The following is a 19427-nucleotide window of genomic DNA, read 5'->3' as shown; positions in this document are numbered from 1 at the left end:
AATAAATAACTTTTGGTCAGATACACTATAATTTCAGTAAACACTGTTGATCACGTATACAAGGTAATGGCTCCATAAATCCTCGTCCATTATTATAATCACAGTACATACGACAACTTAATCGTTTAAAACTGACTTCGTTTAAGTGCTAAGGAAACTAGTATTTATTATTATTCCCTTTATCGTAATATTACATCTGTAGGTAAGCGGTCAGTTAAATGTATTATTTTTAAAATAAAATAATCTCTTGAAAAATCATAGCTCTAAAATGAAAGTGATACTTACTGTTTAAGTATAGTATAAATAGTGCTGTGTACTATACCTAAATAAGTAAAATCTTTCAACACCAAACCTTCATTATCACTCTCTTGTCTATTTTTGAACTATCATAAGATTACTCTAAGAAAACATTCTTATGTAATCAAAAAATACCTTTTAATTAAATAAATACTATAATATTTTAAACCTCATGCTACATAGACAGTTACTATTTTTTGTCAACCATTCATTCGTGTTAAGGTTAAAATATTTTTATATGTATAAATAATTTATAAATAACATTAATCATACTGGTAAGAAGACCCTTTAATTGGTCTGGGGGAAAGTTGAAAAGTTTTTATTTCATCTCACCTAATCAAAATTTCACCGCTGAGAACTTTCTTGGCGTGATTCCCACAAAGTTATCATTTTATAACTCCCCTTCTCTAACTTCGTGTAATATAAAAAGTTCGCTTTTAATTATTATGATGGTCATGATATAGACATTTTGAAGGGTTTTGTAGATATAATTTTTATTTTATATGGTATCTATTACGATGGCATTCTTCTTAAATTTTATGATAATCATTGATAAGTATATTGATTTTAAGAAACTAAAATCTATTACTTAAGTATACATTATAATGTTTTTTATTAATCAGCCTTTTACCTTAATTTTCAAATGTTAACATATGTAAATTATCACACAAGAGATGATAATCGTACTGTGTGTACGAATGTTAGATACTGCTTCATTCATGGCATTGTAATATAGAACTTTTTTATTCTGATAAGTACATACATGATACAAGTTTTAATTCTATTCCAATATTCTTATCATGAATATTAGCTATCAAATTAGCTCTTACATTATTTTAGTGCCTTTTTATATAAACGTTACATTATTGATATATTATTTTGAATTGTAAAATCACACAAAATTTCTAGTATTTAAGAAGTGGAATTTAATTATAAATATTCTATAAACAATAACGTTTATTAACTTTAATCATAAATTTACTCAATAAATTTTACCGGTATTACAAAAATAAAACATATTACAAATGGTTCTTTGATAGAACGAGCAAAAGGAAATGACTTCACTTTGTTCACAGGAATATGTTATACTGAAATTATACATGCTTTATAATAAGAACCTTCATATTTTATGAGAAGTGACGCATCGCGTAAGCGCTTTTTGTCGTCGCTCCCATATAACGTTTTCAATTAAAATAACCTTATTTGCATTTGAAATACGGAATTAAAAGCTTAAAATTTTAATGCTACTTCCGTCATTACAAGTAGATAAAAATTTTCAAAATTTTAGAAAACCTTATTACTTCAAGGATGTTGTCACACTTAATAGCTTTTAAAATTTCCAGCCCGTCGCAGTATATATTTTTTACTGGACTACAGGATTCATATATCTAAACACAAAACATTTCGTTTATTCATTTATTACATAAGAAAAGAGGTTATGTAGTGTAACTTATAACTTATTTTCTTATGTAATAAGTCAATATAATATATAGAAGTAACTTAATAATAAAGGAAAGAAATGACCACTTTACTTTAATCATTAATGTGTTTGTAAATGATCCTTAATTATTTTAAGTCTATATATCCCTAATTAATAACTAACTAATATCTTGTTATCATAACCAACAAGTCATGTTTATTGAATTGCGTAGATTTACGGAAGAAAAGCAAGAAGAGGTATCTTAGAAAATAACTTAGTTAAAAAAAGTGAATAGTAAGTAAGACTTTGTATTTAATATTGTTTTAGCACAAAACATTTTGTTTTTCTATAGAATTAAATTATAAATATTTCATGTCCTTTAGAACAATTCAAATCTACTTGTTTTCTTTTTATGAAACATTGCTACTTGTACAGATAAAAATAATTAATTATTGTACTCATTTCAGTGCAGACGCTTAATAAAAGTATTGAGATACTCAAGTAAGGATAAGATGTTCAAGTACCAATCGTATTCTATTGAGAGTTCGTACACATAAAACATATAAGTAAATTGTATTTATGTTATTTTTAGGGTCATACAATTAATCGATTGCAACCTTACTAAGCAGACTGGAGAAAATGGTTTATAATATATATGGTTCAAATATTTTTTTACTTAATTTACATGTTATATGAACAAACTCTGTTATCAAACTTCGGTCGTGTTTGGCCTCTATTTCATAAGGAAACATGTTAAGCATTTTTTCACGCATAAGCTTGTTAGATATTGATCTGATTTATTACAGTATAAAGTATGAACAAATTAACGTTTTATTTAGCATGAAGGTAATTGAGTTTGTACCACACCTGATTGATGGGTTTAGAAAATAACTTAATAGGTTTATTGTTTTTTCTTTCATTAGTTAAGGAAAACATCAACTTAAGAGGTAAATGGAGCGAAGGTCTCGTGTGAACGAGCGGTTAATTCTCTGCGGGATTGGAGTTGTAGTAGACTTAAAATTTCAAATCTTCAGGTCCTCATATAAAATCTATTATTCCCTTTAATATTTAGTATTTGTATAGAACAGTACATTCACATATAAAATTCATGGTGGCATTTTACTCGATTGTTTGTTTTATATTCTGCTTTTACATACACGGTAATGATTATATTGCATTCAAACTGATTTAAATCAATACATTTAAAATCATCACTTGATCACAAAAAGAGGAGAGTACAAAGTTGCAATAATAAAAATTTAAAGTAGTTTTTTGTTAATGTTATTTGTTATTAAACATTTTTTTTGTGATTTATTACTTCACTTCTCATAAATTTTCGTTTCTGTCGTGACTTTTAATAATAAATATTGTAAGTTTATTATTTTAAACGATTCTGTACCCCAGAGCTTTCAATTACTCTAGCAGGTTCTGACTTAAAACACTCTTTTTAATAACTGACAGAAGCTTCGGAAATTTCTATATTATTTTTTATATTGTGGGTTTTTTTTAATAACGACAGTAAAATCGATTTTCATTTAAAAATTCATAGCATATATTATTGAAAATGCTTGCGACAGGATTCGTAGTTCATACTGAAATACACCAGGGAAATGTAGATTTATATTAATATAAAACAAATTTTGCTTTGATGTGTTGAATTTGTAATTTCATTTGAATAAAATATTTCCGAGTGAGTTCCGTTTCTGAAATGTCTGCAATTCTGAAAGATAATTCGGTAATTAATTGGAATGCCTATTAGAAATATTATATCATTTTTATCTTATTTGGTTAAACCATTTTGTACTATCGTTGTTATAATTACAGTGGCTGGTAAACTAAATCCCGGGGGATTAACTGACTGTAGTCCAAATAAGAGCTGGGGGAAATACCACCATTAACGTTCCGATACTTCCCCTTACTACGGATTTTCTTTTCTCAATAGATTTGATTTTAATTATTTTTACATCCCAAAAGACCCTGGGGTCGAAAGACTTAGTAATAGCTGCTGACTAAGATAGACGGCAGCACTAAAAAATCATCTATACCGTCAGGTTAGTTAAGTATTGAAATTTACATAATTATATTAAATTATAAAGTAATATCTATAGTGCGTTTCATTTAAAAAACTTCACAAGCATTGTTGCAATGTAACACTCCTCTCTGAATACATTCAGGCCTTTTGTGCTCGCCATAAATTTATTGACTTCTGTTGTCGCGCTACATTTCACTGTAGAACTTATGATGAAACTGTTTTATAGAAAACAATGAAAGGTATGAGTAGAGCAGCGTCCATTGCAGAAGGTTTTACTGTTCATTGTGTACTCCTAACCGTAGAATTTAACGTTTATTGTTGTTAAATAAATTTTATTAATTTAATTTCTATTTTTTATTACTTAATATAATGGTATTTCAATATCCTATTTACTCTACATATAAACGCTGAATGAAATCCAGTAATATAGAATGTGACTTCTTATAAACCGCTCTTAATTAAAAATAAATATCATTAATGTGTCGCGGTTAAAAAACAGGAAATTTTTCGATAAACATTTTGTTAAAAGTTCCCAAAAGAGCGTTAGGACAATATTTATTGTCCTTTTACAACCCTTACAATCCCTCAGGATCTCGTAACTTTAAATAAGCGAAGCTAAATAAGATCGTAAAGTAATTTAATCTCTATTATACATTGAAATAAAACTTTACTTCTGAGCGTAAATTTTGCATTAAGTTGAACTTTCAGTGGTTATTAGGGGTCATAAATCATAATTCCTCTCTTAAAATGAATTAAATTACTATATTATTCGCTGGGCTAAAGATTGAATAAAACCATTATTTCAATATATTTTATATATTCCATGGAATCAACAAATATTTTTTGTACATTCAATCACCAAGGGGTTGTTCTTCATAAAAAAAATTTTAGAATTTAAATGACACCATTGTGATATAATTAGTTTATGTGCTAATCTTTATTTTTGATAGTGGTTCTTAATTAAGATATTATAAATCAAACTCAGTTAATGATAATTCATTGTCAAATAGGTGTCGCTTTTTTACATTTTGGATCGTCTATACACCGGTATTTTTTTTTTCAGAAGTGATTTGGTAATCTTAGGTGATATACTTTTGTTTTCATAGTTTTTCTAAACTTAGAGTTGCAATTATAAAAGTTTATTCATTTAGTTGAAGATAATTGGCAGGTTTGTCTTCCTTTTAACAGAAATTGATCGTCCGAGGCTTTAGAAAATCCCATCCTGTTTGTAGCGGGCACGTTATGTTTTAGATATAAGAATGTTTTGTGGTTTACAAAACATTATATTTTATTTTGTATCAACAGATACTAAGCAATAGCTAAACATTTGTTTAATAAAATATATTTTGAACAAATACTTTTTTAGTTTTGTAAACTTAATATTTTTATTTTCAAATTGTTGATGGATGCATATAGTAAATATATGTTGATACGTATGTACACACTATTGTTGAAGATGCTTTTTTTATGCTAAAGGGGGCAACCGAGCAGATGGCCTACCTGATGGAGGTAGTACCGTCGGTAGATAGTACAGATTTGCGGATGTGTTTTCACCCTCGATTAGGAAAGAGAAGGAGGAAAGTGGGAAAGGGAGGGAAAAGGTGACGGGTAGGAAAGGGTGGGAAAAGGGAAAGGGCAACCGGCTCTCTCACTTATCTGACGAAATTCAGCAATTAAAGACTACCTCACGCCGATCCTCTGTGAGAGGGTGGTGCTTCCCCGGTCGAGCCAGCCCATGTTCGAGGTGCAGTAACTTGACCACAGCTAGGCTCTACCATCTTTGATACTATTATTTTAGTTCGCGATGTATAAAATAATTTCGTATCAAATATTAAATATAAAGTTGTGTAAATAAATCACATATTTCTGCTAAATTCAATTAATATGCACTAACTATATATATTTTTACAATATATTTTTTATTAATATACACTAACGTTTTAATGGTTATTTAGATGCAGCAATATTTTCTTTCCCTGTCTTCATAGCCTCGACATTTTTTTTCACTTCATTTCCACAAAATCCTCCATTTACGATCCAATAAAGCTTTTATTGCGTTCTGGATTTCCGAGCAGTTGCAAAGTTTTAAAGTAGGTTGCATACAACTGTAACGTCCATCAATGCTAACACAATATATATTGTCATCTTCATAGATTGCAATTTCCCCAAGTTCTGAATACTCGCCGATGTATTGTTCAAGAATAAAAACCATATCCCCGAACAAAGCTTCAATGTGGCTTTCTGGTAGAAGTGAGAAGTCTTATTACATGTTATTTTGAACTTTAAGATATTATTTTAATTGTAGTAGGTAGGCATTTAGAGCTATTTTGTTGAAGCGATGAACGATTCAGCCTGAAAATGTTGTTATGATTGTTTGAATATTATAAATAGAATGGCATTTAAAAGGGTAAGATCAATAACGCGAGACCCTCATTAAGCGATGATGCCTATTGTTCTTCCCTTTAATAGAGTGTTAGTTATTCACTAAATAGATAAGGGAGAAACTTTTGGGATGGTCACAGTTTACATAAATTAATTAGAGTGGAAATATTCATATTATTATAGTTTTGTCTGATTCCTTTACAAATTTTAGAAAACATACTTATTTTTATTTTTAAAAACAAATCAGTTGTTTCAAAATTATATATAACAAAACTAGTATTAAGATCTAAGAAGTGAGTCGGAATACATATTAAACTTATTCCGTAGGTTCGATTACAGACTCTGTTTGTAATGCAGTTCCGTACTTGAATTTCAGATTTGTTCAGGAGTTCTGAAGTGGAATAAGAATCAATTTGCGTATTTGCATTCTCGTTTCATTAGTTGCGCTGGTTAGATTTATTACATTCGTGTATTCATACATAAATTTATTGCTTAAGCACTTTAAGCACACAATTGCTTAAGCACAAGACTTGTATAACATTTTAAAAATATTGTACATTTATATTCATAGAGGTAACTTTATGCTTTTAGTTTAGAGTTTACAGATGCGCCATGTAAAACGCTCGGCTGACTTGTGTTTAAAAAGTTCAAATTATTGTATACTTATGATTGTATAGGATATGTTATGCTCTGAACACATGAAAATATATTTCCCGTTGTATTGATTGTTAAATAACATTTGCAAAATGTTTCTCATTTAATTAAAGCTAGACATTCCGATCAAAGACGTTTTAATTGAAACAAAATATCAGTTAGTTAAATAAAAATCATGACGCTCGAAAATAATTACAATGTTCCTTCGTTTCAATAAAATTGGTCGCTATATTGACAAATAGGTCAGTCAGTATATTAATGTTTTCCATATAAAGCAATATCTCTCGTAAAATAGTTATTTCGTTTTTTTATGTATTCTATTATATTTTTTTTCTTTTTGCTAATTTTTTCTTTTAGAATAAAATCTACTTTACGACTAGTCCCACTAATCGTTCTGTTTAAAATAAACTCACCTAATTTTATTAAAAACTAAGCAGTTCCCCTTAGTCAAATTTAACGTTTTTAATTTAAGGCAAGGAATGAGATCTTTTATGTCACTTTGTATTCTGTTTGAAATAACTATTACATTGATATTTTTGACAACTATAACTTCCAGTACAAATGCATCCAATTCTTTCTCGTTCTATCGTTTTCATCAGTCAATCTAAACTTTCACTATTAAAATGGCACTTGTATGTGAGTGGCAATCCCAATACCAATCCGTCCTCGCAGCTCGCAGTTTAATTATGAACAGAATCGAAACAATCTTCCGATGTAATGCAGACAGATGTGTTAGCTTTAATTGATTTCCTACAAGACTCTGTTACCACTTTATCTTAATTTCTAGATTATTTAACTGCAGGTTTATTCAAATTATTTTGAGTTTAAACTTATAATATCCTTTATTTCTCGGTTCCTAAACATCTTAGAGTGTTTCAATAAATATCTTTGACGATTTTTAATATTTAGGATCTTAGCACAATATTTTATAGTAAAAATGGTATGGTAAATAACTATTTTCATTATGTACATATCTCAAGTTTAAGTTGTAACGCATAAAACATTGAATGTCTAAACTTTTGCTATGAATATAAGTAACTAATGGTACGAGGTTTTCCAAGTTGCTTAGTAGACCAGACATTGTAGTGTGACCAGACTTAACACATAAACTCTAAATACAAGAATTATATGTTTTAGTGTAACATGGCTTTGTAAGCAGAACTCCATGTTGTTGGAATACAACTTTGTAATAACTTTTGATAATATCTCTTACCTACACATGTATAACCTAACATTACAAACGTGAAAATAAGTTTGTTTATATCTAATTCTCTTTGATGTTAAAATAATTTAAAAGGTCAAGTTAATGTTAAATTAGCAATGAATTATTTTAATTATAACGCAATAATGGGGTTCCCTTATCACTGGTGATAAGGTTCGATATTAGTTAGTCTTATATATGAATTGAATACATTTTAAATTAAGTATTCAAATAAAATGTATTTGTCTTTCCAAATAATATCATATATTCACATAATTAGAACTCCTGCTAATTAAGATATTTTTCATTTGTCCCGATCTACATATAAAATGTCGTCTGTTTCAAAAAAATATACTTAACATGAAAACCGTAATTGTGATTATAATGAAAACTAATCAGAAAAGGGTAAATGGTAGAGCAATTGTTGTTGTGTATTTGCATACACATGAATAATTAGTTGGCTGAATGCCAAGCACCTCGTATTTGTGTTGAGAAAGCTCCAGCGGTTCGATTGATTGGCATCGGAACACGGGTTGACGTACTGGATTAGAAGGGCTTATCAAACGTGAGTGTGTCTCCGTGTAGCGGTTTGTGTTTTTATCCGATACTAATTAAACATCGTCTGGTACAGAGACATCACGAAAACAATCCATTAATTACTAAGTTACAAATGTTACTTTCACCCTATTTTAAATATCTAAGGATTGTAAATTAAATAAGCTTTTATAATATTTATGATATTCATTTATAGTAGAAATGAAGTCGCTTATTTTAATAAGTATATATTTTTTATTAAACAATAAAATTTCTAGGAAAACGTTACATTTTCGCTAATCAAATACTTATAAAAATTAAAGAAGTAAAATGAGTATTTTCTTTTGGTTTAAAAAAATCTGATAAAATAATATATGTGTTGGGTTTGTTGCCTAAATCTTATTGTATTTTATTCCAAAATCCTACTGTTTAATATTCAATCTAACCTCATATTATTACATTTATATTGGAGAAACATCAATTTTCTATCAAAATTTTCTATACTGTGTCCTGCCGGACATTTACCTTTTACCTTGTGTCGAAAACAACAATTTCCGTGTTTACATCAAACACGTTAATACACATTTTTTGTACTTAACATTTCAATTTCAATCTAAAGCTTCTATACATAAGGTTTGTATTAGAATACTTCAAAATTTATAATAAAGGATTTAAAATAAGAGAAATAAACGATTACTTTGGTTGAATTATAGGTGTCATTAATACAAATTTTCTGTTTATTATCTACTCCATTACAGTAGAATGATTTCGAGAGAAATATATTTTTCTCATTAAGTTATTGTTCAACCGTTATTCCAATTGAGGTTTTCCTAAACCACTAAATAAGAAATGAATTTTATCTTAATTCGAGCTATTCGGACTTAAACTAGGTTAATATAATGTAGACTTATCAAAAGTATATTTTATATAATATTTATTTAACTTATATTTGTTTTAATCGTTATTAAAACTGTCCTCGTTGAAATTATTAAGAACTATATTTTTTTAAGTATGTTGCAAATATAATGATCCCTGCTTAGTAATAAAATGATTTTCAATTAACTAACAAAACTTTCGGTATTAACTTGATTAACTTTTCAATTAAAAACGGATTCAGTAACGAAAATGTTTTATTGGAAATTGTCGTGGCATAATAATACCATCCCGGCTGAACGTGAACATTCAATACGGCCACATGTCCAACTTTTAATTGAACGTGAAATTTTGAATGTGGTTGATAGATTTTTCCGAACATTAACTCGTTCAATGTTAAAAAATTAAACGTCAATATTCATAACATAACAAACTTATGGAAGAGTTAACTTATCCCAACAATGGTGCCTCATATACATTGTGAGCCACAATTTGTATAGAACGTTGCACGCAATTTAAACTTTCATGCCGCTTATTTATGGATAACCATTGAACTTTTATCGGTGGAATATACTCGTTATTACACTTTCTAGTCGTTATGAAAAATTGTTTCGTTATTTTGTACGCTATTTGAATATTTTAAAAGCTGCAATTTATACGTCAATTGAATTTTATTCGTGATTTTATTAATGTGCTATTTGTAGCACTTAATTATACATATATTAGCTTACTTTGTTTTTATTTAGATATATCACAGGATATTTTAGTATAGTTCTTTGGTCACGTTCCCTCTCATCTTATTGAGCTTACTGAATTCATACAAAGAGAATGTCCGCAGATATGAAATTGATATCTGCCGCTTCAACTGAGGGTTCTCGAAATATTTATAAGAAATATTGCGTATCATGACATGTTTATTAAGTATTATGACTTTCTTATTTTATACATAAATATATTATATAGAAATAATACTTTCTCTTAACCATTGAGTTATGTTTTGTATTAAATTCTATATTTCTTTTAGTTTAATCAGAGGTACATTTAGTTTATGAATAACACTAAAGCAAAGTATGTGTAAATCTTTAATGATATTATCTTATATTTATTACAGAAAAAATATACTTCCATGCTATGATTCAGTTTCAGTAGTTTGTGGCTAAAAGATATTGTATTACGGTCAATCTAAGACCATTAAAATCAAAAAGGTTAAATCTCTGTGAATAAATAATCACATGAATATAAAAGTGCTATGACTACTTCATGCATATTCGTGTTGTTTATTTCAATGATAACTAAAAGTATTTTTATTTATATCTTTAAAGTAACTTGTTGATTAAAAAACAAACCGTTTCACTAATTCAAAACTATAAAACTCACGAGCGACTATGAAACGCCATTTTATAGACCGTTCGCCGAGTTTCAGCGGAACGATTACAAGTTATGCCTTTACTCGTAAAATTTAGAAGAAAAAACCGGTTTTTTACTTAAATAAATTGAAAGCAAGCACTTTATTTTTATCAACTCTAATTACGTTCAATGTTTCGGTTCTGTCAAATAGTACATAAGTTACAGTAACAATTTATTAGGACTTTCATTTGAGAGTAATGTGAAATGTACGTTAAGGCATAAATAAATGTGCGGTACATTATATATAGGACAAATATAAAGTGATACAAACAAGCTTACGACCTTCAACCTGTTTTATCTTCGATCTGTCGGATCATTGAAGACTTCATATAATCCTGAAAGTACTTCGCACATTAACAACATCACTATGTAGGTATACACAAACTTCAATGCAGAATCACGAACTCAATCGAGATCGCCTCTGTTAGGACAGAGATAGGATGGTTCGTGCCGCTAGTGTGACAATTTTTGTACCGAAATTTTGTCTGGATACAATCTTTATTGGAGTCTCGCTCTGCCAATATTTATACCGTGGTAACTGAATACGTGACCTCTGAATCCTATGATCTTTTTTTTGGAAATTGACAATGTGTATAGATATATGCAGTCAATAGTTTAATTACGTCTTGGTACTCTAATCGTTCTGACTAAATAAGGAACGTGATTTATCTTGAGATATAAAATTGGATCTTGTTATTAACAACATTTTTTTAAATCGGAATAAAATATAGGAGTAAAAATATTCAACACTCAACAGGAAAATATTTTTTATAATTAACACTACTTCTAAAATTGCTATTTTATCATCAAATTTTAAATTGTAACTCAAACATTATTCTTACAAGTTGTTCTTGTACCAACACACAAAATTACGGATTTATTTGCTACATTCCCAACTTTTAATTGAACCTCAGAAGACCTTAGTGAAACTTTAATTTAGTTACGAAATTTATAAAATTATCTACACACAATGATAAAAAATGGAATTCGGGTTACTTACATCAAAGTTAGTGGTAATGATTTACATAATACATACATATATAGTAAAAGTTATGGTTCTTATACTTGACATTAATCAGACTTGCAATTATCAGTTTAAATACTTGAAAAATAAAAACTAAAGGATACAAAGAAGCAAAATATACATATGCGAAATAATTCTTTGTAAATAATGCAACGGTAGCATTACTTTGTAAGAAGGTTTGGTCGAAGCAAACAACAAAAGGGAAGCGTTCTTTCGCGTGACTGACAAATGACAAACAATTTGCTACAAAAATGGATCCAAGATTTTTTTATATTCATCGTTATGTAATTTTCATGTATCTAAACGTATTTTTTATATTAATAAAACATTTTATGCTCTTTGTAAAACAAAAGCAGTTATTTCTCAACCTCTATTTAACACCTTTACACGGACATTTTTTCTCATAGTTCTTGCAATTATTTAAATGAAACTAATATATTTCGGATATACTATGCGGATTTTATTATTTTAAAACTACATAATCCCGACGTTTCGGTTACTTTTCAGCAACCGTGATCACATCTCGTCCGCCCGTGATCACGGTTGCTGAAAAGTAACCGAAACGTCGGGATTATGTAGTTTTAAAATAATAAAATCCGCATAGTATATCCGAAATATATTAGTTTCATTTAAATGAATAAAACTCGTGAAAGTCTTAGATCTCATCTTGCACTTATTTTAATATTAAATGAAATAAATTTTCACATAAAGTTTTGTTATTTTTATTTCTTATTTATTTAACATTACAGCCTGTTAGAAATAAGATCTTGTTAACTATAATTTGGGTTCTTTACTGTCCCTCTTGACTTGAATTCCATTTCATATACAATTGTTGTTTTCCAATAATTTTTCTAGTTTAAGAAAATAAATAAATCAATAATAATACTTATTGATATTTCTGTTAATATTTTATATTTATTAAATTTAATATTCCTTTCACATGAATAAAGTTTTTATGCTAAGAAGTTTCATGGTAAATTTAATTCGTGACCAATTAACTTTTTTTTTAATAATTTCTAATTATTTTGGCGTCTATTTTAACTTTAAGAAATTGTTTTAATTTTTATCATAGAGATATAAAAAAAGTATGGAGAAATATGCATAATTTTAATATATTATATACATCTTATCTTCTGTATACATTAAAATAACTACAATAATATTACAAATGAATTTAATTTTTTAAAACTATAAATGTTGGTACTTTTTTGTTATGTATCAATAATTGAGAACATTTTATAATTTTAACGTTCATCCTCTTGATACACGTGAATGATCACACAACAAGTTATCCGCTAAAATAATAATAATGGAAACATAAGCAACAGGGTCAAAAAGTTTTGGATTCAATCTTTGGTCGAACAAAAATTTACGAATCAAAAAGGGGCCAAACTGTCAGAGAAACACCAACAGTGGTACAAAAACAACCTGAATAAATGTTTGATGACAAACAACTCTAATTTAGAAGAAATAATTTTACGCCAAAACAATTCAATATTGTCGAAGAACTGTGTTATTTTTAAACAAACTGTGTAAATAGAAAAGCGATAATTTTTACGCAATCGAAAACTAAATATTATTTACTGCTCTAACTAATTGTTGCATTGTCCGTTTAGTTAGGCATATACTTTACATATAATACTAGGAATGAGTAAAAGACGATGACAAAAGACAAATGATGTGTTGAAGAAAGGTGAAGTGACATTCAACAGCAAGATGAAGCGAGGTTTCAAAAATTTTTCCAGTACTTGATTATGGAGATCTTTCAAAAATACTTAAATTATATTAAACAGTAGAGACGGCTTCCTGGGACATAATAATCAGTATTATATTTTAAGTTGGGATCCTTATATTTTTGCTTCTACTATCCCCATATACTCGGGCTTACCGATATTGTATAAATCAGTGCGATGTCGGTAACCAACAGGAGGTATTAATACATAAAACAATCCTATAATGATACTAATTTATATGATCAAAATCAAATTTAAATGTGGGAGGGGTATAACAGTAATAAAATCACTTTGAAAAACATGAGGATTGTAAACAACTCTCGATATATACTGAAGGAGAAAAAAATAAAAAATATAAAATTGTGTTTTATTTTAGCAACGAAAAATTTACAAGACATATTTTCCAAGATATAAATATATTTTTGGAATTTTATAATTTAATATATTTTAAAACAACGCCATTCCTTAATGAGACTTTAATTACCCATACGATTGTGCAGATTGTACAGATTGCTTGATGGATGTCGTCACTGTCACAGTGAAAAACAAATTTCATACAACCGCATATATTTATTACCTAAAATATTCTCATTATACTTCTCTTCCTATAATTGTCAAATATTTCACCCTGGAAACAAGCTATAGTGAACTATTTAATTAAGTATCAAAAAGACTCGGGATTTAAATTATCGGACTTTTTTTAATAAAAAAAATAATATCATGAATTAACTTTGAAATTGAACAAAATGGAGCAAAAACTGTGGTAAATAGATAAAAATTATAATACTGACTCTTTACAGTTTTTAATCATTAACTAAAAGTTTAATATAGAACCGTATCGATTAAAAATTTCATGCTTCAATAGATTATATTGGTATATTGCGATAGAAGCAATATGTAAGATAAATATTTTTTTGTATATTTTACATATACCTTTCGTTGTTTCAGAGCGTCTGAACGTTCTGTATGAACGTAATTGGACAAGGCTCGTGCATGAGCAGTTACGAAAGTTTGAGTCATCAATAGTGGCAGCTGCAAGACAGACAGATGCCTATTCCGCTGAACTAGCCTCTGACTCAAAATGGACATTCTCCGGAGCTCTCATCTATTGCATAACTCTTATAACTACAATAGGTTAGCCCCATTTCTGTACTCCTAGTTAAATGGTTTATGTTTTGAAATTATTTCAAATTTATAGTAATATAAAAAAAAATGTGATATATTAATAAACCCATATAATGTAAAGATTTTAAATAAACAATAATACTTTATTATTCAATAAGAACATCTTCAATGTATCTTGTTTTTGCTTGTAAAAGAAAACGCAATCAATCATTTTCAACATGGTTTCTTTTATAATGGAATACAAATATAATGTATTATGTTAGGGATGCCGTAAAAGACGATATTCTATTAGTAATAAGAAGCTTATAGTAGATTTTTCTAAAGAATCTACGGTATGAAAACGAAGTCTTTTAATCCCAAAAGGATATGGTAATGTATCGCCACGAACGGCCGCCGGGCGATTGGCGACAGTAGCGTACGCTGCGGCTGGCGTGCCACTTACCTTGGCATGTCTGGCCGGTCTGGGAGCGTCTTTAGCTCGACTGGCGAGATTAGCCTGGCTACGAGCAACTGGAGACAAAGTACCTAATACGTGGAGAAAAGATGGCGAGGTAAGCTCACTATATTGGCTTAACATATATCACAATTCTTTACATGGAATATAATTTTTATTAATATAATTGAAAAATGTTTACAGTTTTATAAGGCTGCTTTATTAATTTAATTAAAACTCGCTTTGATGTCGGAAAATATGCTTCAATAATTATACTGAACAATAATCTGATTAAAACGCTATAATAAAAAAAAGTATTTTTAATAATGCGACATCTTGCTTAAAATAATACAATTGCGTGGTAGAAAAAATATAATTGCAAATAATGTTTTGACTTTTTATATAATTATTTCTTTAGCATACAATTTCTTATATGATAATTACTTTTTATTCTTTGTTTTTATTATGTATTCGGGTCTTTAATCTTTATTATTTAGTAATTGGAAACCGAATCAATTGAAATCAAATGGATAAATCTTAAAAAAAAATCTTAAATTTTTTATATGTAACGCAAAATCAAATAAAACTTACTCAAACAGATAACACGCTAAAGTAATCAAAAACACATCTTATAATAAGCCTTCCTTCAACCATACGTCTTATAGCTTGACAGTGTCTAACAGGTGTTATTCATATACAGCTGGAGAACCACTTCCAGTTACATGAACAACAGCGTCTACTTCCCCAACCGCTGGAACACAATCAGTACACGTCGTTCCCACCAAGAACCCACAGGTCTTTAGGCACGGTCAAGGCCAGGGCAGGAGATCGTGGACAATACTGCCAGGTCTTCGAGAAGGCTCCTCTTAGTCCACGGGCGGCTACTTTGGGGCGGAAACGAAGAGCCGTTGTTGAAGGTATTGTTTTCTATAGCTGGGAATTTAGTACATAACAGACTTTATATATGCTACCTTTACTATAGTAGGAATAAATATATACTTAGTAACTCAATTAGTAGTTTAATATTTAAATAAAGGTCATGCTAAATAATCTAAAAGTTCTCAATAAGATTAACGGCTCTTACTGTATTCGATTATGAATGGATAAGATCTATCAGAGGGACGAAATTCATATTATTCAAGACGGTTAAAATAATGACGCATTAATTATCTTCAGAACCTCATACATCATCAGCTCTTCAGACACAGACTCTAGATAGAAAACGTACCGGTCAGAAGTGTTTGGCAACGGTCCACGGACATGCGGGGAGCAGCGGCGTGAGGGGTGCGGGGGTGAGGCGAGGGAGAGGCAGTAGGGGGGCAGTCATCGAACAACTCATAGCGGAAGAGTGTGGAGAAGTTTATAAGAACCAGGAGGAAGTTGACTCCGAAGACGCTGATGAAAGGTGAAATGATATACAATTTCACTATGTGATTGAATGTTATAGAGTTTCGAAGAAGAGTTTCGTAGAAAATTTATATTATAGAAAAGTTATATTATAGAGCTTTAACAGTAACTTATATTAATATGTTACAGCTATCAATAATTCTTCATAATCTTTAGAGATTTCTCTTACAAATATAATGCTTTAATCTTTCGCTATTTTTGGAAACATAAATCTTACTCTAGTGTTTTCTCGATGTTACACACCAATGAAGACAATAACTTAATAATTGTCATTTATAACTCAGATTTTTATTAGATTATCAAATCACTCGGCTGATTTACGAGCGGCACAAAGTTATTAATACAAAACCTCTTAATATAAAGTAATTTTGAATTACAGTCGAGATTAATTTATTAGAATAATAAAATATTACGTAGAAACATATTAATAATAACAGTATTGATTTATTTCCAGAATATGTCAACACGACACGCCATCAAGAGTGCCTTTGATATGGAATGAGGAACATCACAAAACTAAGAACTGTCCAGCTCCGAGCAGCTCGTCTAAGACAGTTAATCATCAGAATCCCAATCTGGAACACTGTCATATTCCAATAGGTATCGTTTTATTCCTACTGTTAGGGTACATCTGCGTCGGAGCGATTATATTTTCCGTGTGGGAGGACTGGAGTTTCCTCGACGCTGCCTACTTTTGTTTCATCGCATTGGCCACAATCGGCTTCGGAGATTTCGTGCCCACCAGCTTCCTCACTAAACAAGGAAGCGAAAACTCTAGGAGCGAATACGTGCAGATAATAGCGTGTTGTGCCTACATCGTGTTCGGGCTCATCCTGATAGCGATGTCGTTCAGCTTGGTGCAGGACGAGGTCGTGTCTAGGTGCACGCAGTTAGCCAATATTTTGGGACTATCGAGACAATGACATTACCAGAAGAGCGAATGTAGCTCTGCGGACAATCGGCTAAGGATGTTATGATTATTGTTGTACTGAGACACTTTAACCGTCGAGTACCACTTCTTAATGTTATCTATATAATATATTATTTTAAAAATATGCAATAAATCGAAATGATTGCGTTGAATGTAACTTTGTACCGTATCCTTTCCTTATAACATGTTTGTGATGTAAATAATGTATAAAAACATATTCATAAAAGCAAGGCTGAAATTGTAATGATACAATAAAATTGTGTGAATTGTAACATTGTTTTATTTCTTGTACAATAAAATGTATAGTAATCTAATGATGAGGAGTATTTTTATTAAGACTTTCACGTTAACTACATTACCCAAGAAATCGTCTAAATCTATATTATGACGTATTAAAAATTACGCAGAATTTTCAGAGATTTAAAAGTATCAAGTGTTACTATTTTGTTTATTTTACTTTTCTATATTTGCGTATACGTATAATGAAATACTAACGTACGCTATCGCTTTTTTAATGAAAAGGTAAAAAATAAGATTATTACGTTTTTATACACTTGAATTTCTGTCTTGAGTAAGTTTGTATATAATCAAATGTTTTTTTTTTTAATAATATAATAATTATAAGAATAATCACATTAGATTTGAGTCTTGGCTTTTTTATAAATCAAATGAAAAAAGATAATTTTATCGTACGATTGTGCTGTGAGAGAGAAAAAAACATGACAAACCATTATTTGCCAACAGCTAAGTCAGGTATATCTACTTTACCTTTAGTAAGGTTAAAATAAATTTTTACTGTTTTTATACTAATTCTTGGTTTCCATTTCTTCCATTTACAAATTCTTGGTTTCAAATTTGTGGTTTCCTAAGTGCATTTTAATCTACATAAACTTTACTAGCATTAAAACAATCCACTTTAACGTGTAATAATAAATTTTTAAATCAATATTCTAAAACAGAACGCAGAAAGCCCTAGGATTTTAAATAAATGATTCAATAAGATTGATTTTTAAAATCCATAAAAAGATATCATACAAACGGAACTAAAATCAGCAAATTTATATACATTACTTATTAGTCTTTACACATATATAACTCTGTTCGGACTAATGAACAAGATCCCATTATTCTATTACGCAGCAATATGGGATTATGGGATTAAAATTAACAGCCGATTGACTAGACACAAAAATGAATAGGTAACTTGTTTTCTTAGCATGTTTTATTCGTGAACAGTGTAATATACTAAATTATTTAACCAAAGTCGTAATTATATATTTATAAACTTAAGTCGCGGTGGCCTAGAGATTCAAGGCCCGCCTCTCGAGCATTTCCGAGTCATATGTTTTTTCTATTAGTATTTATATGCCACTGATAGACGGTAAAGGAAAACATTATGACGAAACCTGGACATAAAAGTTCAAATTATAAGTTTGAGATCACCAATCCGTCTTGAGCAAGCGTGGTGAATAATGCTCTATCCTTCTCCATGTGGGCTCCGATAGGATGATGATGATGATGATATTTAATAGTTCTACGTACAATATATATCCATATTACCTACAACATTTCATCAGTAAACCAAACAGCCGATATCAGATTCAGTGCACCGTGAAACATGTGTCATGGATTACATAAGGTATAACTCGATCGGTTCGAAATTATTGCTTTTCCCCTACCACAGGAACTGGAATATAAAAAAAATATTTAATTTGATAAGTATAACTAGCATGTTTAAAATTTCTCTAATTATTTTTTATCTGAGAATATTAGATGATCGTTTATGTAACAACCGTATGTATCATATCTACGTCTGACCTAATCTTCATGTACGTTCCTTGGTTGCTTGTGTTTACTTTAACTTGAAATATAATAAAATTAAATGAAATTTCAAAAAGAAAGAATATGGTTACATTTTGATATTAAGGACGTAATGTTTCCATCGGATGTTAGGATTTGGGAAGACGGAATGGA

General features: G+C 29.4%; 1 protein-coding gene across 1 annotated transcript in view; it reads left to right on the top strand.

Moving 5' to 3' along the window:
• LOC116770062 (uncharacterized) overlaps positions 1 to 17682 on the top strand; it is a 72531-nt gene extending 54849 nt beyond the window's left edge. The window contains exons 2-6 of the mRNA XM_032661406.2: positions 14506 to 14691; positions 15046 to 15233; positions 15816 to 16032; positions 16292 to 16520; positions 16977 to 17682. Coding sequence (XP_032517297.2) covers positions 14506 to 14691; positions 15046 to 15233; positions 15816 to 16032; positions 16292 to 16520; positions 16977 to 17445 — 1289 coding nt within the window. The 3' untranslated portion in view covers positions 17446 to 17682. The remainder of the gene's footprint in view (positions 1 to 14505; positions 14692 to 15045; positions 15234 to 15815; positions 16033 to 16291; positions 16521 to 16976) is intronic.
• The last annotated feature ends 1745 nt before the right edge of the window (positions 17683 to 19427 follow it).

The sequence above is a fragment of the Danaus plexippus genome (genome assembly GCF_018135715.1).
Source record: "Danaus plexippus chromosome 13 unlocalized genomic scaffold, MEX_DaPlex mxdp_15, whole genome shotgun sequence".
NCBI classification, from domain to species: domain Eukaryota; kingdom Metazoa; phylum Arthropoda; class Insecta; order Lepidoptera; family Nymphalidae; genus Danaus; species Danaus plexippus.
Note: the sequence above shows the minus strand (reverse complement) of the source record. Positions and strands in the feature narration are given on the sequence as shown.